Here is a 27,388-nt window from a genome sequence, read left to right on the forward strand (position 1 = left end):
AGAAAAGATGACAGTGTCAGAAAAAAAAACGTCTGTGCTTTTAAAATGAGATCAAACTCCACTGTCATCAATTCTGAGATTTAAGATGAGTATTATAAAGCAGACTCTGAACAATAGGTGCTGGCACTGAGTGAAAAACCCAGGAAGAGAGTTTGACATGAGAATCAAGTCTGCATGCTAAGATCAGCGTAGTTAAGCAAGATCTATTAGAAGGACTACAGTAGAGGACTACTTGATTCAAGCTATAATTCTTGGAAGGAAAATGCTCACAGAACACAAATTGCTTACAGAAAACATTGATACTGTTTAGCCCAAAATAAAGTCTGAGACACCTCCTATATAGTCAAATGACTGAGATCCAAAGATTAAGATAGGTAACCTCGTCTCCAGAGGAGACCCAACTCCTTGTGCTCCTTGAACTTTCCAGACTGCATGATCATTAAGATCTACAGATCCGTCCTCTGAAAAACCTTTGCAGAGCAACATAAAAGGTGTATACTGGAGAAGGACACACACTCTTAGAGGGGTAGTTATCAAGCCGTCTACTTTACCTGCCTTCGCTGGTCCAATACGCCCGCCTACCATCGCCGCCGTGGACCTGAATACGTTCGCCTAAGTTATCAAAAAAGCTGTCAAAAAGCCGTGCACCAAGTACGGGGCGATGAGCAGCGGACTGTGATAGTTATCACTCATCCGATCTCGCTGCTCTTTGGCTTTTTGACAGCTTTATTGACAAGCTGTCACTAAGCACACTGTTCTACCCCCTATACCGGCGCCCCCGGAGCCCCCCGCAACTAAATAAAGTTATTAACCCCTAAACCGCCGCTCCTAGACCCCGCCGCAACTCTTATAAATGTATTAACCCCTAAACCGCCGCTCCCGGACCCCGCCGCCACCTACATTATACCTAGTAACCCCTATCCTGCCCCCCCTATACCGCCGCCACCTATAATAAAGTTATTAACCCCTATCCTGCCGATCCCGTACCTCGCCGCACCTAGTTTAACCCCTAAACCGCCGCTCCCGGACCCCGCCGCAACCTATATTAAACTTATAAACCCCTAATCTGCCCCCCCCTACACCGTCGCCACCTCTAATAAATTTATTAACCCCTATCCTGCCCCCCCTACACCGTCGCCACCTCTAATAAATTTATTAACCCCTATCCTGCCCCCCCTACACCGCCGCCACTGTAATAAAATTATTAACGTCTAACACTAACCCTAACACCCCCCTAACTTAAATATGAATTAAATACAGCTAAATAAATTTAACTCTTATTAACTAAATGAATCCTATTTAAAACTAAATACTTACCTTTAAAATAAACCCTAATATAGCTACAATATAAATAATAATTATATTGTAGCTATCTTAGGATTTATTTTTATTTTACAGGCAACTTTCAATTTATTTTAACTAGGTACAATAGCTATTAAATAGTTATTAACTATTTAATAGCTACCTAGTTAAAATAAAGAGAAATTTACCTGTAAAATAAAAACTAACCTAAGTTACAATTACACCTAACACTACACTATACTTTAATAAATTATTCCTATTTAAAACTAAATACTTACCTGTAAAATAAACCCTAAGATAGCTACAATGTAATTAATAATTACATTGTAGCTATTGTAGGATTTATATTTATTTTACAGGTAACTTTGTATTTATTTTAGCTAGTTAGAATAGTTATTAAATAGTTATTAACTATTTAATAACTACCTAGCTAAAAGAAATACAAAATTACCTGTAAAATAAATCCTAACCTAAGTTACAATTAAACCTAACACTACACTATCATTATCTTTTGCCTGTAAAATAAAAATACAACCCCCCCCCCCCCAACATTAAAACCCACCACCCACATACCCCTAATCTAACCCAAACCCCCCTTAAATAAACCTAACACTACCCCCCTGAAGATCATCCTACCTTGAGTCGTCTTCTGCCAGCCGACCACCGATGGAACCGAAGAGGAGATCCGGAGCGGCAGAAGTCATCATCCAGGCGGCGCTGAAGAAGTCTTCCATCCGATAGAAGTCATCATCCAGGCGGCGTCTTCAATCTTCATCCATCCGGAGCGGAGCCGAGCCATCTTCAGACGAGCCGACACGGAGCCATCCTCTTCTTCCTGACGACTAACGACGAATGAAGGTTCCTTTAAGGGACGTCATCCAAGATTGCGTCCCTTCAATTCCGATTGGCTGATAGGATTCTATCAGCCAATCGGAATTAAGGTAGGAAAAATCTGATTGGCTGATTGAATCAGCCAATCAGATTGAAGTTCAATCCGATTGGCTGATCCAATCAGCCAATCAGATTGAGCTCACATTCTATTGGCTGTTCCGATCAGCCAATAGAATGCAAGCTCAATCTGATTGGCTGATTGGATCAGCCAATCGGATTGAACTTCAATCTGATTGGCTGATAGCATCAGCCAATCAGATTTTTCCTACCTTAATTCCGATTGGCTGATAGAATCCTATCAGCCAATCGGAATTGAAGGGACGCCATCTTGGATGACGTCCCTTAAAGGAACCTTCATTCGCCGTTAGTCGTCGGGAAGAAGAGGATGGCTCCGCGTCGGCTCGTCTGAAGATGGCTCCGCTCCAGATGGATGAAGATTGAAGACGCCGCCTGGATGATGACTTCTATCGGATGGAAGACTTCTTCAGCACCGCCTGGATGATGACTTCTGCCACTCCGGATCTCCTCTTCGGTTCCATCGGTGGTCGGCTGGCAGAAGACAACTCAAGGTAGGATGATCTTCAGGGGGGTAGTGTTAGGTTTATTTAAGGGGGGTTTGGGTTAGATTAGGGGTATGTGGGTGGTGGGTTTTAATGTTGGGGGGGTTGTATTTTTATTTTACAGGCAAAAGAGCTGAATTCTTTGGGGCATGCCCCGCAAAAGGCCCTTTTAAGGGCTGGTAAGGTAAAAGAGCTGGTAACTTTTTAATTTAGAATAGGGTAGGGCATTTTTTTATTTTGGGGGGCTTAGATTAGGTGTAAGTAGCTTAAAATTGTTGTAATATTTTTAAAATGTTTGTAACATTTTTTTTATTTTTTGTAACTTAGCTTTTTTTATTTTTTGTACTTTAGTTAGTTTATATAATTTAATTTAATTGTAGTTATTTGTAGCTAATTTATTTAATTAATTTAATGATAGTGTAGTGTTAGGTTTAATTGTAACTTAGGTTAGGATTTATTTTACTGGTAATTTTGTATTTCTTTTAGCTAGGTAGTTATTAAATAGTTAATAACTATTTAATAACTATTCTAACTAGCTAAAATAAATACAAAGTTACCTGTAAAATAAATATAAATCCTGCAATAGCTACAATGTAATTATTAATTACATTGTAGCTATCTTAGGGTTTATTTTACAGGTAAGTATTTAGTTTTAAATAGGAATAATTTATTAAAGTATAGTGTAGTGTTAGGTGTAATTGTAACTTAGGTTAGGATTTATTTTACAGGTAAATTTCTCTTTATTTTAACTAGCTAGCTATTAAATAGTTAATAACTATTTAATAGCTATTGTACCTAGTTAAAATAAATTGAAAGTTGCCTGTAAAATAAAAATAAATCCTAAGATAGCTACAATATAATTATTATTTATATTGTAGCTATATTAGGGTTTATTTTAAAGGTAAGTATTTAGTTTTAAATAGGATTCATTTAGTTAATAAGAGTTAAATTTATTTAGATGTATTTAATTAATATTTAAGTTAGGGGGTTGTTAGGGTTAGACTTAGGTTTAGGGGTTAATAATTTTATTACAGTGGCGGCGGTGTAGGGGGGGCAGGATAGGGGTTAATACATTTATTAGAGGTGGCGACAGTGTAGGGGGGGGGCAGATTAGGGGTTAATAAGTTTAATATAGGTTGCGGCGGGGTCCGGGAGTGGAGGTTTAGGGGTTAAACTATTTATTTAGGTGCGGTGAGGTAAGGGATCGGCAGGATAGGGGTTAATAACTTAATTATAGGTGGCGGCGGTATAGGGGGGGCAGGATAGGTGTTACAAGGTATAATGTAGGTGGTGGCGGGGTCCGGGAGCGGCGGTTTAGGGGTTAATACATATATTATAGTTGCGGCAGGGACAGGGAGCGGCGGTTTAGGGGTTAATCAGTTTATTAGAGTGGCGGTGGTCTCCGGAAGCGGCAGTTTTGGGGGGTAATAAGTTTATTATAGTTGCGGCGGGGTCCGGAAGCGGCGGTTTAGGGGGTAATAACTTTATTTAGTTGCGGCGGTGTAGGGGGGGCAGATTAGGGGTACATGTTATGGTGTTAGGTGTAGACAGCTCCCATAGGAATGAATGGGATGTCGGGCAGCAGCGAACATGAACTTTCGCTATGGTCAGACTCCCATTGATTCCCTATGGGATCCTCCGCCTCCAGGGCGGCGGTTTGAAAACCAGGTACGCTGGGCCGGAAAAGTGCAGAGCGTACCTGCTAGTTTTTTGATAACTATCAAAAGTAGTTAGATAGTGCCGCACTTGTGTGCGGAACATCTGGAGTGACGTAAGAATCGATCTGTGTCGGACTGAGTCCGGCGGATCGAAGCTTACGTCACTAAATTCTACTTTTGCCGGTATCTAGGGCTTGATAACTAAGGCGAATCAGCCTCGCCTCAAATACGCTGCGGAATTCCAGCGTATTTGAGGTAGACACGTTGATAACTAGAGGCCTTAGTGGGAACAATTGCTGCTAATTTAAAGGGAAAAATCAGTAGAAGCTTCCTGAAAATTAACATTGGAGCAGGAGACTTTCATGGTGGGAACAACAGTCTGAGTTATATGAATACATTGAGGTAGACAACCAATGCTTAGCTGGTTAACTAAACATATGGTACAGTTTGCAAAGTAAACAGACATATTGTATGGTGTTAAGATCAGGAGATCTGTCCTCAGAAGAGTCAGACAGTAATGTTAGACTCCACACATACATACAATTGCACTTAGCGCAATACAACTGATAATAAATATACAACAGAATAGAATTTACTTCTATAATTAGGTAGCCTTAATTAATATACCTCAGAACCCTAGACAGCAAGAAATATGGGCCAAATATAGTAAAAACAATATATTACTCACTAAATACCCACTATGTACATATTTTACACTCATAGTAGCTCTTGATAATGAGGTACTCAGCCTTAAAAGGATCATATTTTGTTGAAAACCATTGAAATTCTTAATGGTTAATTCAGAGCCGCTCTTTCCTCGCTGCTGTAATCTCTCTGGAGCCAATATAAAAAAGGGTGGGGCTCGCCTCTCTCCCAGTAACGCACTGTATGCCCAAGTACGTAAAACTTGAATGCAGCAACTTTTTAATAAAAATTCCTAAAATGTTTCCCCATGGGTGAGCAAAACACTACCGCCAGTAACTGTTACTAAGCGGTTAGTGCAGTTTTGTGGTCTCTTAAAAGTCCATACCTAAAAAAACATAATTTATGTAAGAACTTACCTGATAAATTCATTTCTTTCATATTGTTATATACATTCCTACCAGGAGGGGCAAAGTTTCCCAAACCTCAAAATGCCTATAAATACACCCCTCACCACACCCACAATATATGGGATAGCCAAGAAGTGGGGTGATAAGAAAGGAGCGAAACCATCAAACAAGGAATTGGAATAATTGTGCTTTATACAAAAAAATCATAACCACCACAAAAAAGGGTGGGCCTCATGGACTCTTGCCAATATGAAAGAAATGAATTTATCAGGTAAGTTCTTACATAAATTATGTTTTCTTTCATGTAATTGGCAAGAGTCCATGAGCTAGTGACGTACGGGATAGCAGATACCCAAGATGTGGAACTTCCACGCAAGAGTCACTAGAGAGGGAGGGATAAAATAAAGACAGCCAATTCCGTTGAAAAAATAATCCACAACCCAAATCAAAAAGTTTTAATCACATAATGAAAAAAACTGAAATTATAAGCAGAAGAATCAAACTGAAACAGCTGCGTGAAGTACTTTTCTACCAAAAACTGCTTCAGAAGAAAAAAAACATCAAAATGGTAGAATTTAGTAAACGTATGCAAAGAAGACCAAGTTGCTGCTTTGCAAATCTGAACCACAGAAGCTTCATTCCTAAAAGCCCAGGAAGTAGAAACTGACCTAGTAGAATGAGCCGTAATCCTTTGAGGCGGGGTTTTACCCGACTCCACATAAGCATGATGAATCAAAGACTTTAACCAAGATGCCAAAGAAATGGCAGAAGCCTTCTGACCTTTCCTAGAACCAGTAAAGATAACAAACAGACTAGAAGTCTTTCTGAAATCTTTAGTAGCTTCAACATAATATTTCAAAGCTCTTACTACATCCAAAGAATGTAAAAATCTCTCCACAGAATTCTTAGGATTAGGACACAAAGAAGGGACAACAATTTCTCTACTAATGTTGTTAGAATTCACAACTTTAGGTAAAAAATTAAATGAAGTCCGCAACACCGCCTTATCCTGATGAAAAATCAGAAAAGGAGATTCACAAGAAAGAGCAGATAACTCAGAAACTCTTCTAGCAGAAGAGATGGCCAAAAGGAACAAAACTTTCCAAGAAAGTAATTTAATATCCAGAAAATGCATAGGTTCAAACGGAGGAGCCTGTAAAGCCCTCAGAACCAAATTAAGACTGCAAGGAGGAGAAATTGACTTAATGACAGGCTTAATACGAACCAAAGCCTGTACAAAACAATGAATATCAGGATGATTAGCAATCTTTCTGTGAAAAAGAACAGAAAGAGCAGAGATTTGTCCTTTCAAGGAATTTGCAGACAAACCTTTTTCCAAACCATCCTGAAGAAACTGTAAAATTCTAGGAATTCTAAAAGAATGCCAAGAGAATTTATGAGAAGAACACTAAGAAATGTAAGACTTCCAAATTCGGTAATAAATCTTTCTAGATACAGATTTACGAGCCTGTAACATAGTATTAATCACTGAGTCAGAGAAACCTCTATGACTAAGTATTAAGCGTTCAATCTCCATACCTTCAAATTTAAGGATTTGAGATCCTGTTGGAAAAATGGGCCTTGAGATAGAAGGTCTGGCCTTAACGGAAGTGTCCAAGGCTGGCAACAGGGACTTCCGAACGAGATCCGCATACCAAAACCTGTGTGGCCATGCTGGAGCCACGAGCAGTACAAACGAACGCTCCATTAGGATTTTGGAAATCACTCTTGGAAGAAGAACTAGAGGCGGAAAGATATAAGCAGGTTGATAATTCCAAGGAAGTGACAACGCATCCACCGCTTCCGCCTGAGGATCCCTGGATCTGGACAGATACCTGGGAAGTTTTTTGTTTAGATGAGAAGCCATCAGATCTATTTCTGGAAGACCCCAGATTTGAACAATCTGAAGAAATACCTCTGGGTGAAGAGACCATTCGCCCGGATGTAACGTCTGGCGACTGAGATAATCCGCTTCCCAATTGTCTATACCTGGAATGTGAACTGCAGAAATTAGACAGGAGCTGGATTCCGCCCATACAAGTATCCGGGATACTTCTTTCATAGCCTGAGGACTTTGAGTCCCACCTTGATGATTGACATACGCCACGGTTGTGACATTGTCTGTCTGAAAACAAATAAACGATTCTCTCTTCAGAAGAGGCCAGAAATGAAGAGCTCTGAAAATCGCACAGAGTTCCAAAATGTTGATCGGTAATCTCTCCTCCTGAGATTCCCAAACCCCCTGCGCTGTCAGAGATCCCCATACAGCTCCCCAACCTGAAAGACTCGCATCTGTTGAGATCACAGTGCAGGTTGGACGAACAAAAGAGGCCCCTTGAATTAAACGATGGTGATCTAAACACCAATTCAGAGAAGATCGAACATTGGGATTTAAGGATATTAATTGTGATATATTTGTATAATCCCTGCACCATTGGTTCAGCATACAAAGCTGGAGAGGTCTCATGTGAAAACGAGCAAAAGGGATTGCGTCCGATGCTGCAGTCATGAGACCTAGAATATCCATGCACAAAGCTCCCGAAGGGAATGATTGAGACTGAAGGTTTCGACAAGCTGAAACCAATTTCAGACGTCTCTTTTCTGTTAGAGACAAAGTCATGGACACTGAATCTATTTGGAAACCCAAAAAGGTTACCCTTGTCTGAGAAATCAAGGAACTCTTTGGTAAATTGATCCTCCAACCATGTCTTTGAAGAAACAACACAAGTTGATTCGTATGAGATTCTGCAGAATGTAAAGACTGAGCAAGTACCAAGATATCGTCCAAATAAGGAAATACCGCAATACCCTGTTCTCTGATTACAGAGAGAAGGGCACCGAGAACCTTTGAAAAGATCCTCGGAGCTGTTGCTAGGCCAAATGGAAGAGCAACAAACTGGTAATGCTTGTCTAGAAAAGAGAATCTCAGGAACTGAAAGTGATCTGGATGAATTGGAATATGAAGATATGCATCCTGTAAGTCTATTGTAGACATATAATGCCCTTGCTGAACAAAAGGCAGAATAGTCCTTATAGTCACCATTTTGAATGTTGGTATCCTTACATAACGATTCAATATTTTTAGATCCAGAACTGGTCTGAAGGAATTCTCCTTCTTTGGTACAATGAACATATTTGAGTAAAACCCCAGACCCCGTTCCAGAACTGGAACTGGCACAATTACCCCAGCCGACTCTAGGTCTGAAACACATTTCAGAAACGCCTGAGCCTTTACTGGGTTTACTGGAATGCGTGAGAGAAAAAATCTTCTCACAGGCGGTCTTACCTTGAAACCTATTCTGTACCCTTGTGAAACAATGTTCTGAATCCAAAGACTTTGAATCGAATTGATCCAAACATCTTTGAAAAATCGTAACCTGCCCCCTACCAGCTGTGCTGGAATGAGGGCCGCACCTTCATGCGGATTTAGGAGCTGGTTTTGATTTTCTAAAAGGCTTGGATTTATTCCAGACTGGAGAAGGTTTCCAAACGGAAACTGTTCCTTTAGGGGAAGGGTCAGGCTTCTGTTCCTTATTCTGACGAAAGGAATGAAAACGATTAGCAGCCCTATATTTACCTTTAGATTTTTTGTCCTGAGGCAAAAAGGCTCCCTTCCCCCCAGTAACAGTTGAAATTATTGAATCCAACTGAGAACCAAATAATTTATTACCTTGGAAAGAAAGAGAAAGCCACGTTGACTTAGAAGTCATATCTGCATTCCAAGACTTAAGCCATAAAGCTCTTCTAGCTAAAATAGTTAAAGACATATACCTGACATCAATTCTAATGATATAAAAAATGGCATCACAAACAAAGTTATTAGCATGTTGAAGACGTTTAACAATGCTATAAGCATTATGGTCTGACACTTGTTGCGCTAAAGCCTCCAACCAGAAGGTGGAAGCTGCAGCAACATCAGACAAAGAAAACATAATTTATGCTTACCTGATAAATTTATTTCTCTTGTAGTGTATCCAGTCCACGGATCATCCATTACTTATGGAATATATTCTCCTTCCCAACAGGAAGCTGCAAGAGTCCACCCACAGCAAAGCTGCTATATAGCTCCTCCCCTAACTGCCATATTCAGTCATTCGACCGAAAACATGCAGAGAAAGGAAAAACCATAGGGTGCAGTGGTGACTGTAGTTCAAATGAAAAAATTACCTGCCTTAAAGTGACAGGGCGGGCCGTGGACTGGATACACTACAAGAGAAATAAATTTATCAGGTAAGCATAAATTATGTTTTCTCTTGTTAAGTGTATCCAGTCCACGGATCATCCATTACTTATGGAATACCAATACCAAAGCTAAAGTACACGGATGATGGGAGGGACAAGGCAGGTACTTAAACGGAAGTTACCACTGCCTGTAAAAAACCCTTTCTCCCAAAAATAGCCTCCGAAGAAGCAAGGTATCAAATTTGTTAAATTTGAAAAGTATGAAGCGCAGACCAAGACTCCGTCTTGTAAATCTGTTCAACAGAAGCCACATTTAAAAAAGGCCCAAGTGAAAACCACAGCTCTAGTAGAATGAGCTGTAATCCCTTCAGGAGGCTGCTGTCCAGCAGTCTCATAAGCTAAATGAATTATGCTTTTTAACCAAAAAGACAGAGAGGCTGCTGAGGTCTTTTGACCTCTCCTCTGTCCAGAATAGACAACAAACAAGGTGAACGTTTGATGAAAACTGTAGTAGCTTGTAAGTAAAACTTTAAAGCACAAACCACGTCCAATATTGTGTAATAGACGTTCCTTCTTTGAGGAAGGATTAGGATACAAGCATGGAACAACTATCTCTTGAGTGATGTACTTGTTAGATACCACCTTAGGAAAAAACCCAGGTTGGTACGCAGGACTACCTTATCCGTACGAAGGACCAGATAAGGAGAATCACATTGTAACACAGATAACTTGGAGACTCTACGAGTCGAGGAATTAGCTACCCAAAAGGAACTTTCCAAGATAAAGATTGATATCTATGGAACAAAAAAGGTTCAAACGGAACTTCTTGAAGAACCTTAAGAATCAGGTTTAAGCTCCATGGCGGAGCAACAGTTTTAAACACAGGCTTGGATCCAACCAAAGCCTGACCAAATGCCTGAACGTCTAGAATACCTGCCAGACGCTTGTGCAAAAAAATAGACAGAGTAAAAATCTGTCCCCTTTTAAGGAATTAGCTGACAACCCTTTTCTCAAAAACATCTTGGAGAAAAGATAATATCCTGGGAATCCAGACTTTACTCCATGAGTAACCCTTGGATTCATAACAATCAGATATTTACACCATATCTATGTTCAATTTTCCTAGAGACAGGCTTTCATGTCTGTATTAAGGTATCAATGACTGACTCGGAGAAGCCATGCTTTGATAACATCAAGCGTTCAGTCTCCAGGCAGTCCATCTCAGATTGATTCTATTTAGATGGTTGAAAGGACCCTGAGGTAGAGGGACCTGTCTCTGAAGCAGAGACCGTGATGGAAAGGATGACATGTCCACCAGATCTGCATACCAGGTCCTGCGTGGCTACGCAGGCGCTGTCAAAAACACCAAAGCCCTCTCCTGCTTGGTCTTGACCTCCGGAGGAAATCCCACTCCCCCGGAAGAAAAGTCTGACGACTTAGAAAATCCACCCCCCAGTTCTCAACACCTGGGATATGGATAGCTGATAGACAAGAGTGAGTCTCTGTCCAGTGAATTATTGTAAGACTTCTAACATCGCTAGGGAACTTCTGTTCCCCCTTGATGGCTGATGTAAGCCACAGTCGTGTATATTGTCCGACTGAGTATGATGTACCTCAGAGTTGCTAACTGAGGCCAAGTCTGAAGAGCATGGAATATCACTCCCAGTTCCAGAATATTTATTAGAAGGAGGGTCTCCTCCTAAGTCCACTATCCCTGAGCCTTCAGGGAGTTCCAGACTGCATCCCAACCTAAAAGGCTGGCATCTATTGTAACAATTGTCCCATCTGACCTGCGGAAGGTCATACCCTTGGACAGATGGACCCGACATAGTCACCAGAGAAGAGAATCTCTGGTCTCTTGGTCCAGGTTTAACAGGGGGACAAATCTGTGTAATCCCCGTTCCTCTGACTGAGCATGCATAGTTGCAGCGGTCTGAAATGTAGACGTGCAAACGGTACTATGTCCCTTGCCGCTACCATTAAGCCGATTTCATTCATGTACTGAGCCACCGAAGGGCGCGGATGGGATGAAAAAAACACGGCAGAAATTTAGAAACTTTGACAACCTGGACTCCGTCAGGTAAATTTTCATTTCTACAGAATCTATCAGAGTCCCTAGGAGGGAAACCCTTGAGATTGGGGATAGAGAACTCTTTCCTTGTTCACTTTCCACCCATGTGATCTCAGAAATGCCAGTACTACGTCCGTATGAGACTGGGCAATTTGGATGTTTGATGCCTGTATCAGGATGTCGTCTAAATAAGGGGCCACTTCTATGCCCCGCGGTCTAAGGACCGCCAAAGCGACCCCAGAACCTCCATAAAGATTCTTGGGGCTGTAGATATCCCAAAGGAAAGAGCTACAAACTGGTAATGCCTGTCTAGAAAGGCAAACCTGAAAAAACGATGGTGATCTTTATGCATCACAATGTGAGGATAAGCATCCTTCAAATCCATTGTAGTCCTCTATTGACTCTCCTGGATCATAGTTAAGATGGTACGAATAGTTTCCATCTTAAATGACGGAATTCTGAGGAATTTGTTTAAGATCTTTAGATCCAAAATAGGTCTGAAGGTTCCCTCTCCTTGGGAACCACAAACAGATTTGAGTAAAAACTCTGTCCCTGTTCCTCTCTTGGAACTGGATGGATCTCGTACACAATGTAAGAATGCCTCCTTCTTTATCTGGTTTGCAGATAATTGTGAAAGGCGAAATCTCCCCTTTTTTTGGGGGGGAATCTTTGAAATCCAGAAGATATCTCTGGGATATAAATTCCAATGCCTAGGGATCCTGGGCATCTCTTGCCCACGCCTGGGCAAAGAATGAAAGTCTGCCCCCTATAGGATCCGTTACCAGATAGGGGTCCGTTCCTTCATGCTGCCTTAGAGGCAGCAGCAGGCTCCTTGGCCTGCTTATCTTTGTTCCAGGTCCGATTGTCTCCAGACCGCCTTGGACTGAGCAAAAATTCCCTCTTGTTTTGCCTTAGAGGAAGAGGATGCCACACCTGCCCTGAAGTTTTTAAAAGGTACGAAAATTAGACTTTTTTTTTTTTTTTTTTTTTTTTTTTTTTTGCCCTTGATTTAGACCTATCCTGAGGAAGGGCATGACCTTTTCCTCCAGTGATATAAGCAATAATCTCCTTCAAACCAGGCCCGAATAGGGTCTGCCCCTTGAAGGGAAGTTAAGTAGCTTATTTATTAAAGTCACGACAGCTGACCATGATATAAGCCATAGCGCTCTGCGCGCCAGTATAGTAAAAAACAGAATTCTTAGCCGTTAGTCTAGTCAAATGAACAAGGCATCAGAAAACAAAGGAATTGGCTAGCATAAGCTTGTCAAATATATTCATCCAATGGAGTCGCTTAACTGTAAAGCCTCATCAAGAGACTCAACCCAGAACGCCGCAGCAGCAGTGACAGAAGCAATGTATGCAAGGGGCTGCAGGATAAAACCCTGTTGAATAAACATTTTTTATCCATTGGATCTAAAAAGCACAACTGTCCTCGTCAGAGGTAGTGGTACGCTTAGCTAGAGTAGAAACTCTTCTCTCCACCTTAGGAACTGTCTGCCAGAAGTCCCGTGTGGTGGTAACTATTAGAAAACATTCTTCTAAAAAATAGGAGGGGAAGAGAACGGCACACCTGGTCTATCCCATTCCTTATTAAAAAACTTTTTAGTAAACCTCTTTAGGTATTGGAAAAACATCAGTACACACCGGCACTGCATATTATTTATCCAGTCTACACAATTTCTCTGGCCCTGCGATTGTACACATTCATTCAGAGCAGCCAAAGCCTCCCTGAGCAACAAGTGGAGGTTCTCAAGCATAAATTTTAAATGTAGAAATATCAGAATCAGGTTAAATCATCTTCCCTGAGTCAAAAAAAAAAATCACCCACAGACTAAGCATATTGTGAGGTAGTATCATACATGGTTCTTAAAGCGTCTGTATGCTCTGTATCTACCCCCAGAGCTAACTGCTTTCCTTTAATTTCAGGTAGTCTGACTAATACTGCTGCCAGAATATTATTCACCACCTTTGCCATGTCTTGTAAAATAAACGCTATGGGCGCCCTTGATGTACTTGGCGCCATTTGAGCGTGAGTCCCTGAAGCGGGAGTTGAAGGGTCTGACACGTGGGGAGAGTTAGTCGGCATAACTTTCCCCTCGACAGAATCCCCTGGTAAAGAAACGCTATGGGTGCCCTTGATGTACTTGGCGCCATTTGAGCGTGAGTCCCTAAAGCGGGAGTCAAAAAGGTCTGACACGTGGGGAGAGTTAGTCGGCATAACTACCCCCACGACAGAATCCTCTGGTGATAATGTTTTTAAAGACAAAAAATGATCTTTATTGTTTAACATGAAATCAGTACATCTGGTACACATTCTAAGATGGGGTTCCACCATGGCTTTAAAACATAATGAACACAGAGCTTCCTCTATGTCAGACATGTTAGAACAGACTAATAATGAGACTAGTAAGCTTGGAAAACACTTTAAATCAAGTTAACAAGCAAATATATAAAACGTTACTGTGCCTTTAAGAGAAACAAATTTTGCCAAAATTTGAAATAACAGTGAAAAAAGGCAGTTAAACTAACAAAATTTTTACAGTGTATGTAACAAGTTAGCAGAGCATTGCACCCACTTGCAAATGGATGATTAACCCCTTAATACAAAAAACAGATTAACAAAACGAAAAATATGTTTTAAACAGTCATAACAGCTCCTACTTTTGAAGCCCTTTTGAGCCCTTCAGAGATGTCCTATAGCATGCAGGGGACTGCTGAGGGAAGCTGAATGTCACTGTTTGTAATTTTAACTGCACCAACTGTAACTTTTATACTATAACAGTGGAAAGCCTCAGGAAACTGTTTCTATGCAAAATTTAAGCCAGCCATGTGGAAAAAACTTAGGCCCCAATAAGTTTTATCACCAAACATATGTTAAAAAACGATTAAACATGCCAGCAAACGTTTTAAAACACATTTTTACAAGAGTATGTATCTCTATTAATAAGCCTGATACCAGTCGCTATCGCTGCATTTAAGGCTTTACTTACATTACTTCGGTATCAGCAGTATTTTCTTAGTCAATTCCATTCCTAGAAAAATATTTTACTGCACATACCTTATCTGCAGGAAAACCTGCACGCCATTCCCCCTCTGAAGTACCTCACTCCTCAGAATGTGTGAGAACAGCAAATGGATCTTAGTTACGTCTGCTAAGATCATAGAAAAACGCAGGCAGATTCTTCTTCCAAATACTGCCTGAGATAAACAGCACACTCCGGTGCCATTTAAAAATAACAAACTTTTGATTGAAGAATAAACTAAGTAGAAAGCACCACAGACTCTCACAACCTCCTATCTATGTTGAGGCTTGCAAGAGAATGACTGAATATGGCAGTTAGGGGAGGAGCTATATAGCAGCTTTGCTGTGGGTGGACTCTTGCAGCTTCCTGTTGGGAAGGAGAATATATTCCATAAGTAATGGATGATCCGTGGACTGGATACACTTAACAAGAGAAATAGCAGGTCTAAGAAGATTACCTGAACATAAATAAGCCTTCCTTAGAAAGGATTCAAGCTTCCTATCTAAAGGATCCTTAAAAGAAGTACTATCTGCCGTAGGAATAGTAGTACGTTTAGCAAGAGCAGAGATAGCCCCATCAACTTTGGGGATTTTTTCCCAAAACTCTAATCTATCAGATGGCAAAGGGTACAATTTCTTAAACCTTGGAGAAGGAGTAAATGAAGTACCCAGACTATTCCATTCCCTAGAAATTACTTCTGAAATAGCATCAGGAACTGGAAAAACTTCTGGAATAACTACATGAAGTTTAAAAACTGAATTTAAACGCTAGTTTTAATATCAAGAGGACTAGACTCCTCCATATCTAATGCAATCAACACTTCTTTAAGTAAAGAACAAATAAACTCCATCTTAAACAAATATGAAGATTTATCAGTGTCAATATCTGAGGCAGAATCTTCTGAACCAGATAGATCCTCATCAGAAATAGATAAGTCAGAATGATGGCGGTCATTTAAAAATTCATATGAAATATGAGAAGTTTTAAAAGACCTTTTACGTTTACTAGAAGGTGGAATAACAGACAGAGCCTTCCGAATAGAATTATAAACAAATTCTCTTACATTAACAGGAACATCCTGAACATTAGATGTTGAAGGAACAACAACAGGTAATGGATTATTACTAATGGAAATATCTGCGTTAGATAGTTTATCATGACAACTAACACAAACTACAGCCGAAGGAACAGTTACCAAAAGTTTACAACAAATGCACTTAGCTTTGGTAGAACCAACATCATGCAGCGTCTTTCCAGAAGTAGATTCTGATCCAGGATCAGGTAGTGACATCTTGCAATATGTAATAGAAAAAACAACATATAAAGCAAAATTATCAAATTCCTTAAATGACAGTTTCAGGAATAGGAAAAAATGCAAAACAAAACAAGCCTCTAGAAACCAGAAGCAACTAAAAAGTGAGACTGAAATAATGCGAAAAAAACTGGCGCCAAGTATGAGGCCCAAATTTTTGGCGCCAAGTACAACGCCCAAATTTATTGGCGCCAAGAATGACGCCAATATTTTTTGGCGCCAAAAACGTCCGCAACACACATACGTAAAAAATGACGCAACCACGTGAAAACTTTTGTGCCAAAAAAGTCTTGTGCCAAAAATTACGCAATAAATTGAAGGATTTTCTGCACCCGCGAGCCTAACAGCCCGCAATTTAGAAAAAAAGTCAATTGAAAATTTTAAGGTAAGAAAAATATAAAATCATATGCATTTTCCCAAAAAATGAAACTGACAGTCTGAAAGAAGGAATACTGATTATCCTGAATCATGGCAAATATAAGTTTAAAACATATATTTAGAACTTTACATATAAAGTGCCCAACCATAGCTTAGAGTGTCATGAATAAAATAAGACTTACTTACCCTAAGACACTCATCTACATATAGTAGATAGCCAAACCAGTACTGAAACGAGAATCAGTAGAGGTAATGGTATATAAGAGTATATCGTCGATCTGAAAAGGGAGGTAGGAGAAGAAATCTCTAAGACCGATAATAGAGAACCTATGAAATAGATCCCCTAGAGGAAGACCATGGTATTCAAATAGGCAATACTCTTCTTCACATCCCTCTGACATTCACTGCACTCTGAGAGGAAAACCGGGCTTCAGCCTGCTGCGAAGCACATATCAACGTAGAAATCTAGCACAAACTTACTTCACCACCTCCATGGGAGGCAAAGTTTGTAAAACTGAATTGTGGGTGTGGTGAGGGGTGTATTTATAGGCATTTTGAGGTTTGGGAAACTTTGCCCCTCCAGGTAGGAATGTATATCCCATACGTCACTAGCTCATGGACTCTTGCCAATTACATGAAAGAAATGTAATCTTGAATTTTTACCCCAAACGAGCTACTAAGGTGGTAAAAGGGCTATGGAGAATCCAATAGACTAATGTGTATAAAGTGCAGTCTGCAGGTAGGTAGGCTGTGTCCCCAAGGCTATGCTATACTATATACAAGTATCTACAAATAGCCTGCAGGCTATGTGAGTGCTGGTAATCACTTACCTAAAAGAAGCACCACTCCACTGATCTTACCAGGCAAGTAAATGCAGCTGTATTCAAAAAAGTGCCCTTCCAGTGCTGTACAGGAAAAAGCAGAGGACCTGACAGAAAAGTACCTTAAGCCCTAGAGAAGGAGGCTAAGGGACATGAACCCGCAACATCTAAACGTAGTTATGGCTGAAATCCCTACAGAGAGACACACTGTGCGTATAACCTGGTGCTCCTATGCCCCAGCTTCTGTTTTGTAGTAAGAGTTTTCCTCACAACAGCTCTAAATGATTCTGTCCAAGGCGCTACGGGTCTCACATAGGTCTGAGCTCCCAAATAAAACGTACTGGAGGACCTCTATCTTCATCCTTACTCCTGGGAGGCAGAAAACAAAACTGAGTAGGGAGGTGAAATGGGAGACATTAAAAGTTCATCTTGTTGGGGTTCTCTACCTCCTCCTAGTGTTGGGAAATCCATTCCGCAAGTCATGGCGATATTGACTCATCATCAAATGAAAGGAATCAAAATTTTCTAATTCATTATAATATGTCATTTTTGTTCCTATTAGGAGCAGCATATGCAAGTAGCCACCAATCACTGGCTGTGCCTTGTGCAGCAGTTTGTGAGTTGGACTTTGCAGGAGTTAAGCACATGGCTAACAAGACACTAGTGCAAACATTGTATGCTGTACACAAATTCATTTTATTTTTGCATTAGGGTCTAAAGATTTGCAAATGCTTCATATGCAGATTAACTTAGCCCAACACCAATGGGATTTAAAGGGAAAGTGAAGTAAAAACAAAACTTTCATCATTCAGAGTGTACAGTGTTAAACAACTTTCCAGTTTACTTTTAGTGGCAAATGTGCTTTGTTTATGTAGGGTCAGTAGCATCAATGTGGTACTGAGAGCTAGCTGGCTCACCCGATGTGCTCAGCTAGATCTTAGTAGTACAATGGTAATCCTGAGCCTACCTACCTTTACTCTTCAACAAAGAATTAGAAAGTTGCACAATTGTATCTCATACATAATATCTAGATTATCCATATAATTTTTCCCCCAACACAAAAGACCTTCCAGTATAATTTGTCCTTGGGACACCCACCATTGCTTTGATCCAAGTACACAGCGTTGGTGGAAGTCGTGCAAGCAGCTCCATCCCCTCCTTTGTCTGAGTGTGGAGTAAAGCGTACGCCAGCCTCTGCCCAGCAAGCACCAGTAGCTGTGATGCCAGTACATCTTTATCAAGGACTTGTAGTATAGCCTAAGAGAAACACAATGCGTCAGTATGCAGTGCCGGATTTCTCATTGCTCTAGTTTCAACACAGACAGCTTAAAGGGGCATTAAACACATTTTTCTTTCATGATTCAGATTCATCATTTTAAACAACTTTTCAATTTACTTCTATTATCTAATTTGATTTGTTCTCTTGCTATCCTTTGTTGAACTTGAAAAACATAACTCGGTAGGATCATTGGCTACCAATGTGTTCAGCTAGCTCCCATTAGTTCATTGCTGCCCCTTCAATATGCGATACCAAGAGAATGAAGCAAAATTGTTATTGGAAGTAAATTGCAATGTATACTCTATCTGAATCATAAAATAAAAATTTTGGGTTTAATGTCCCTTTAATAAAACATGCTCATGATTCAGATAGAGCATGCGATTTTAAACAACTTTCCAATTTATTTCTATTTGCTTTGTTATCCTTTGTTGAAAAATAAACATAGGTAAGCTGATAGGAGCTTAAGAGCTTGCATGTGTATTTATTTTATTTATTGTAACTATGTATAACATTGCTATAAACGTTTCTGCAACCACTACTGCCAGATGGCTAAAGACACAAGCACGCTCCTGAGGTCACCTAATATTACTTTGTAACAAAGGATACCAAGAGAATTAAGCAAATTTGATACAGAAGTAAATTGGAAACTTGTATAAAAATGTCACGCTCTATCCAATTCATTTAAATGTAAAATCAAAATTTACTGTAGAAATTCTTTTTATTGCATGTTGCACAAGAAATTAAATGAATTCACTAATCAAATGTAAAACAATTTCTTCACAGACAACTTAGCTATGTGGTTACCTCTTCTGCAAAGTGGTCCAATCCATAGCTGTACAATTCACAAACATAATGTCGCCTTATTGTATCATCATTCACTTGAAGTTGCTGAGCCAGTTCTACAGCCGTTGTGGGCCAATCGACATATTTCTCTGGTGTCTGCGGTGGGACCTCTACTGATTCTGTAGAATGCTGAGACTGGGACAGCGTCTGAACCGCTGCACTAACAACCTTCAGTAGGAACTGCGAAAGATTAAAACTGGTCACTATAAGAAAATGATTCCAACAGAAATTAGATTTTCAGTGTCCCTTCATTTGTGCAGCTATTAACCCAGTGATGGCGAACATTGTCACGCCAGATATTTCAGAACTACATTTCCCAAGATGCTTAGGCACTCTAAAGTCCAGTTGAGCATCATGGGAAATGTAGTTCTGAAACATCTGGAGTGCCAAGGATTGCCATCACTGTGTCAACCTATTCAATATTTGGTCAAACTAATTTTAAGGACAGTTTACAGTATGGGTTCTGTCAGATGATCACTGTTAACTTTGGTCAGGAAATGTGACTCCCCCTCCTTTTAAAAAAAGGGTCACTTTCCCCATTATAGTGTACATTTTGTGCTTGGGTCACATGAATAGCACAGATGACTATAAAAGGCACCTAGAACACAAATGATTGCTATTTCTATGGCAATCACCTGTTATTTAAAGGAATATGAAACCCATAATTTTATTATGGACCATTCCCTATTATGGACCATTCCCTCTTTCATGTGAGCGGTATTGAGTATATGTGTGTTATATGCTGTATTTAGGTGATAGGGGCCACTGCCCCCTTACAGTAAATACATTAAGTAGGTGACTGCCATTCTTATACCAATGATCTAATAATATCAGGTGCCATTTTTATGCCAATCATCTACTAATATCAGGTGTCACTTTAATGCTAATCACCTATTAATATCAGGGGTATGAGACCCCACAAAGGAAAGAGGGGGTTCCCCTCTTTTAAATTGGGATCTCATACCCCTTTGTTTTTTTATGAGGGGGGCTCCAGAAGTGACACCTCCCCCTCCTTAAACACATTAAAGGTATAAACCTGGGGCAGGTTATTACCATTACCATGGTGATCATATTAAAAATTAGAGGTGCAGTCCCTCTTTCACATGAGGGTTCTCATACTTCTATAATTAAATAAGAAGGGTGGATAGGGGCTCTGTAAAAATGAAATAAAAATGTAGCATTTTTTTTATAAAAAAATACTGCACTAGGCAGTTTAAAGGGGTTAAAGACTGGCGGTTGTGGGGTTTTAGAAAAAAAACGTCACTGAGAAAAGTGCCTTTACATTGCGGTCTATGGGAAATGTGTGTTCCCAGTAAAAATATATATGCTTATATACACATATATTTATGTGTTAATATGTGTATATACACATTAACACATACAAATATATGTATTTAATTCATATACATTTAAAATTGCTGCCCATCGCAGTGCTACTTACGCCCTTCACTGCGCTTATGTTCTGTGCCGTGTCTGTCGGCATGAGAACGAAGCTCCCATTAGAGCCTATGGAAGCACGCTCTTGTGAGCGCAATGCTTCCGTGCAATGCGAAAGCGAGGTCACGTTCGCATTGCACCTATATCGTAACACCAGTGCACTTTAGCATGAGCTGGTATTACTCAGCTGAGTGCAAATATCGCTTTAGCGTATGTGATATTTTGCACTCAACTCGTAATCTGGCCTTAATTAATTACACAACCAATTTGAACACTGGAAAACGGCTCCATGAGACCATCTTACTATCTGTTCTTTTCAGTATTAACCTCTGCTTTTACAATATTCATGAATCTTAAATTAACCATTGATGACAAAAAAAACAACTTACTTGTTGTCTAAAGCTCACTATACTTGGGTCCATAATTCCACTTGGCAGAAGCTGGATTGATGTCAGGTCTTTGAAGAATGCATTTTTTCCCTGCATTAATAAGTGTACAGAAAATTAGAAACACCTAATATTTGACCCTTTTGTGAATTAGTTTTAACAGACAATCAATTCTGAAAATGGGAATAGTAAGTAAAAGTACTTGTTTCAGATGCAATGGGTCTTGATAACTACAAATAATGAGTGGTTGATTCAGTCTCTATTAAAACGGTTAATTCCGTCTCTCCTAAAATGGCCTCTTATTACCTGGTCTCAAACTGAACATGATTGATTATTAATCCATAAACTTTGTATTGAGACCCAAACCAAAAAGAAGCTCTCATGACTCATCTGCCAGTGCTCCAGAAAGCTGTACAACAGTCAAAAATTTAACCTGAAAAAAACCTGCTTATTAAGAAATATTGGTATTTATGAAAGTCAATTACATCTAACTTTGCCCGTTATAGAACACTCATAAGTTAGCTGAAGATAAATAAAATTACAGCAATATTTTGTGGATTAAACCACCAACAGATCAAGAATAAAGTATGATAAAGCAGAAATTCAAGTCAATGTTCGTGTTCTGAATGAATCTTCTTTGTGTCCTCATACACTATTTACTATTACAGCTGAGGGAATTGCCCTTTTTAGCCAATGATCACTGGATAATGGTATCAGTTGTGCATTGTAGTATACAGAGATTTTACACAACCTCTTTCTTGAGTTGACATAAATAATTGCTGTTTTTCTTATGAATGACAGAAAATGTTTGCCTTTCATGTCCCTTTTAATTGGAGGTTTTATATGTTGACTACAGATTATTCCATAGCAACACGTTATGGCAATGTGGCAAACACTCACCTTGCTGTCAAAGAGAGCAAGTGGCTTTACAGATTTGAGAGAAAACCTCATGATGGCATACAAGATGGTGGAGAGAACAAAGTGGTGCTCCACCAAGGGATAGTGTATGTTCTTCTGCTCCAGAGCAAGCTCCACTATAGACGTGGGCCCTTCCACTGACATCCAAGCATCTTCAACATCCAGCAATGGAGCCTGCATCTCCTCCCTGTTGACGTCAGCCTAAAATGACACACAGGTGCAGGGTCCAACTTTGAGTTAAACATCAAGACTTTTTCCATTATTGAACCCATACATAACTCCTACAAAATCTTGGTGAAATACTAAAAATGTAAGCACCTATTAAGATAAATGAAATTCCCTGGATATGAATACCATGTTTTTTTTCTAAGTTTAGCAAAAATATGTCAGAAGAAAATAATAAAACTGTGAATTATAAAAACCTGGTAGAATAATAGGTTTGAACGACTCACCTCCATCATTGTCTGTATCAGATCTGAACAGCTTCCAAGGAATGAGGTCATTGCTGTATCACTCATTCCCACATCCTATTGGTGGAGGCACAAAACAGAATTGCATGATTCTACGGGGTAACATGAATGCTGCCTATATCTGTATGTATCTATCTTATCTATCCTATATAATCTATTCATCTATCTATCCCTCTATCTTATCTATCCTAAATAATCTATTCATCTATCTATCCCTCCATCTTATCTATCCTATATAATCTATCCCTCTATCTTATCTATCATATGTATTGATATACGCATGCACATACACAATCATCAATACATTTAGAATTAAAACCTATAAAGTTTTATATTTTTTGCAAAGCAATAATAAAGAAGAGATTCCTATAAAAATGCAACACCATCTTAAAGGGACATGAAACCCAAAAAATTTATTTCATGATTTAGGTAGAACATACAATTTTGAACAACTTTCAAGTTTACTTCTTCAATCAAATGAGCTTTATTCTTTTGGTATCATTTGTTGAAGAAGCCGCAATGCACTTCTGGTTTCTAAATGAACACATGGGTGAGCCAATGACAATCGATATAAATATGCAGCCACCAATAAGCAGCTAGAACCTAGGGTCTTTGCTGCTCCTTAGCTTACCTAGATAAACCTTTCAGCAAAGGATAACAAGTGAAGCAAGCAAATTAAATAATAGCAGTAAATTGGAAAGTTGTTTAAAATTGTATTCTCTGTCTAAACCATTAAATACTTTTTTGGGTTTCATGTCCCTTTAAGCACTTATTTAAAAGTGAGAAGCAGCACTAACAGAATGTTTCTGAGTAAAGTAGGGCTGCAACTAACGATTATTTTCATAATCGATTAATCGGCCGGTTATTTTTTCAATTAATAGACTAATCGGATATTTAAAAAAAAATCCACATACTGAGTGTTACAAATATAAACTTCAGACTAAAACTTAACATTAACACAACTGTTTGTCTAATGTCACCATGACCACATGCTCCTGGCTCAGCGGGCTCTCCTTTTGCAAGCTATTTTGCCTGCAGTAGAGAAGAGGCGTTTAGATGGTGTTGAGGTGCCTGAGATGCATAAGTAAAGTTTTGCCAATTTCACCAAGGTGGGCTATTTATCTTTGTTAGCTCTCCACCAATACAAAGTGTTTTCCTCCTTGGCAAGGGGCCTCTTGACAAAGTAAGCCTGGACATCATTCTAACATAAAAATATCTTGAATATCTATATGCAATGGTAAATAACCAGCTATAAGGTTAAAGGAAAAAATATCTAGTTTGCACTTAAAATAACAGATGATTTAATATAAACAAATGTATTTTAGGCTAAAGGCATAACCACAAAACACAATACTATGTGCAGGAGCTCATTGGAGTCAAGCAGCTGGTGCTGTGCACAGACCAACTAATTTGCAAACCAACATAATCGATTATAAAATTCTTTGACAACCATTTTAATAATCGATTATATTGATTAGTTGTTGCAGCTCTAGAATAAAGCAAAACATATCACACTGTACCTACCCTTCTGCACAGCCTGTCCTTTGGAGCTTTTCCAACCTTTAAAACAGGAATGATAAAAAAACCCCATTATTTTGCAGTTTATCTGAACACAAATCAAGATTTATTTAACAGCAAGTCAATGTCTTTACACTCAGTATAATATTCAGGTACTAGTCGGCATATAGTGTCATATAGTTCATTTGTGAGATAGGCAGAGCTCTTCAGAGGAGCTTCAATAAACATTTTAATATTAATCCCCATACCTATATGTTGTCTTTTTCCCTTCTACCTCAGTAATGTCCTTGGTTGGCTATTAATTAACTATTGAGAGGAGAAATAGTATTGATCCGAATGATGAAAACAGACCAGGCAAACATAATGTATGACAGGTCATGCCTATATTTGCTGTGAGAAAGGAATCAATCATAAAGGGACATGAAACCCCAAATTTTTATTTCATGATTCAGATAGAGAATACAATTTTAAACAACTTTCCAATTTAAGTCTATTATTTAGTTTGCTTCCTTCTCTTATTATACTTTGCTGAAAGGTTTATCTAGGCAAGCTCAAAAGCAGCAAAGAACCCAGGTTCTAGTTGCTGATTGGTGGCTGCATATATATACCGATTGTCATTGGCTCATCCTTGTGTTCAGTTAGAAACCAGTAGCGCATTGCTACTCCTTCAACAAATGATACCAAGAGAATTAAACAAATTAGATAATAGGAGTACATTAGAAAGTTGTTTAAAATTGTATTCTCTATCTGAATCATGAAAGAAAAATTATGGGTTTCATGACACTTTAAGTACTGAACCTACTCATAAGAAAGCAAGTGTGGGTAAAATAAATGTCTATTTCTCAGGAGCAGGTGCCTACCAAATAAAGCCTGCAATAAAGCTAACACAATGATAATAAATTTGTAATCAAATGCAAGGCAAACCAAGTGTACATTTTAGGATATCCTTGTTCCCTCCTGTAAAACTCCCTCCTTTCTCCTCCTTCATGTAAAACTCCATGCTCCCTCCTCTGAAACTCCCTACTTCCTCTGGTTTTACTGCCTCCTTTCTGCTACCTCCTCTGTCCTCCCTGCTTCATGCTGCCTCCTCTGAAACGCCCTCCTTCCTCCTCCCTTCTGTAAAACTGGCTCTTCCATCCTCTAAAACTCCATGCTCCCTCCTCTGAAACTCTCTCCTTCCTCTGCTTTTACTGCCTCCTTTCTGCTACCTCCTCTGTCCTCCCTGCTCTATCCTCCCTCATCGGTCCTCCCTGCTTCCTTTTCTCTCCTCCATGCTGCCTGCTCTACCCTCCCTCCTCCATGCTGCATCCTCTGTAATGTTTGCTCCCTGCTGCCTGCATGAAGCTGGGAGGTCAGAGGAGGGAGCATGAAGCAGGAAGGACAGAGGAGGTAGCAGAAAGGAGGTAGTAAAACCAGAAGAAGGAGGGAGTTTCAGAGGAGGGAGCAAGGAGTTTTAGAGGATGGAAGAGGCAGTTTTACAGGAGGGGGCATAAAGTTTTAGAGGATGGAACAGCCAGTTTTACAGGAGGGAGGAGAAAATAGGGAGTTTTAAAGTGGCTGTTATACTACAGTCTATAAATAGGAGTAAACACAGGAGAAACTCATGTGTACAGGGTTGGATGTGCATGACGGAGCACTTATTATCGGTGGGGTGGCTGGATTCAGTAGTGTACATGCTGACTGTACAAAAGATAAATGAATTAACTATTTAGCAAGCCCTACAGCCTAGGGCTATACAATTCCAAATAGGTAGATACTGAACTAAGACTAGCAAGAAGGGGATGTACCACTGAAGACTCCTGGAAGTTTCTACCTAATCCAAGAACAGACAAGACCATATACACATAACTCCTAAATATGGTTTTACAAAAGTGAGAAATACAGATTTTGACTACAGAAAAAAATTGCCATTAACCAATCTAGAAAGAACAATAATACAGAAAGGCTGATCGTTTAAACTTCTAAATCAAGAACAGCAGCGGTACAAACAACTAAAATTATATTACTCAAAAACAGCAGTATTTTTTTAATTCCTCTAAAACCTAAAAGTATTGAGAAACCATTTAACTGACTTTCTTTATGTAACATAAGTCAATAAGAGAACTAAGTAAAAACCTAATTTATGCTTAACTGGTAAATTAATTTCTTTCATGACGGTTAGAGTCCACAAACCATTACTCCTGGAAATGACTCTTCCCTGACACTTGGAGACCAAGATTCCAAACCCCCAAAAGCTCTATAAAACGCCTCCCACCCCACTGATACCGCAATCTAACATATAACCAAGCAAAAGAAAAGACATAAGAGCAAAAAAAAAACAAAAAAGAGAGAGAAGGGAGAAAAGATGTGCGCAAGGAAAAAATCAACACCAGAAAAAACAAAGTGTGGGGTCTCATGGACTCTCACCACCATGAAAGAAATACATTTATCAGGTAAGAATAAATTATGTTTTCTTTTATATAGGTCGTGAGAGTCCACAATCCAGTATCACTGGGAAATAATAACCACGCTGTCGAGTCCATGAGTAATGAAACATAAAGAGTGGGATTTAAGAAACATCATCTTTTTTTTTTTTTAAACTGAAAAAGTAAATCCAGAACCCAAGGAGAACCTAAAGGACTTTTCTACAAAAGGCCTCCTCAGAAGAAGCAAAAATATCAAAATGGTAGAATTTAGTAAAAGTATGCAAAGTCCACCAAGTAGTGTCTTTGCAAATTTGGTCAACTGAAGCCTCATTCTTAAAAGGCCAAGAAATAGCAAATGATCTAGTAGAATGAGCAGTAATCCGTTAAGATGGAGGCTGAGAAGCCTCCAAAAAAAGCATTATGGATCAGAAATCTCAACCAAGAAGACAAAGAAATGGCAGAAGCTTTTCTGCCCTTTCCTGGAACCAGAAAAGAGAACAAACTAAACGTCTGTATGAATACTATAGTAGCTTCAACATAATACTTCAACACCATAGCAATGTCTAAAATATGCAAAAAATACTCTCTGAAGAATTTTAGGCATTAGGATATAAAGAAGGACAACAATTTTGCAACTGATCTAGTCAGAAGAAACAACCAAAGGCAAGACAACAAATGTAGTCCTAAAAACTGCTCTATCCTTAAAAAATAAAATAAGATAAGGAGGTTCACAAGAAAGAGTAGATAACTCAGAACTCTTCTAGCAGAAGAAATAGGCAAAAGAAAAAAAACAAGAAACTAGGCTCAAAAGGATGAGCCTGCAAAACCTTCAAAACCAAGATAAGACTCCAAGGAGTAAAAATTGGTTTAACAGGCTTAAAG

The 27,388-nt window shown here is 39.3% G+C and overlaps 1 protein-coding gene across 1 annotated transcript in view; it reads right to left on the bottom strand.

Moving 5' to 3' along the window:
- RAB3GAP2 (RAB3 GTPase activating non-catalytic protein subunit 2) overlaps positions 1–27,388 on the bottom strand; it is a 470,453-nt gene that overhangs the window by 11,147 nt on the left and 431,918 nt on the right. Inside the window, 6 exon segments of the mRNA XM_053712514.1 lie at positions 18,349–18,507; positions 19,334–19,552; positions 21,199–21,288; positions 22,096–22,314; positions 22,566–22,640; positions 24,108–24,143. Coding sequence (XP_053568489.1) covers positions 18,349–18,507; positions 19,334–19,552; positions 21,199–21,288; positions 22,096–22,314; positions 22,566–22,640; positions 24,108–24,143 — 798 coding nt within the window.

This window comes from Bombina bombina, chromosome 4 (assembly GCF_027579735.1).
Source record: "Bombina bombina isolate aBomBom1 chromosome 4, aBomBom1.pri, whole genome shotgun sequence".
NCBI lineage: Eukaryota > Metazoa > Chordata > Amphibia > Anura > Bombinatoridae > Bombina > Bombina bombina.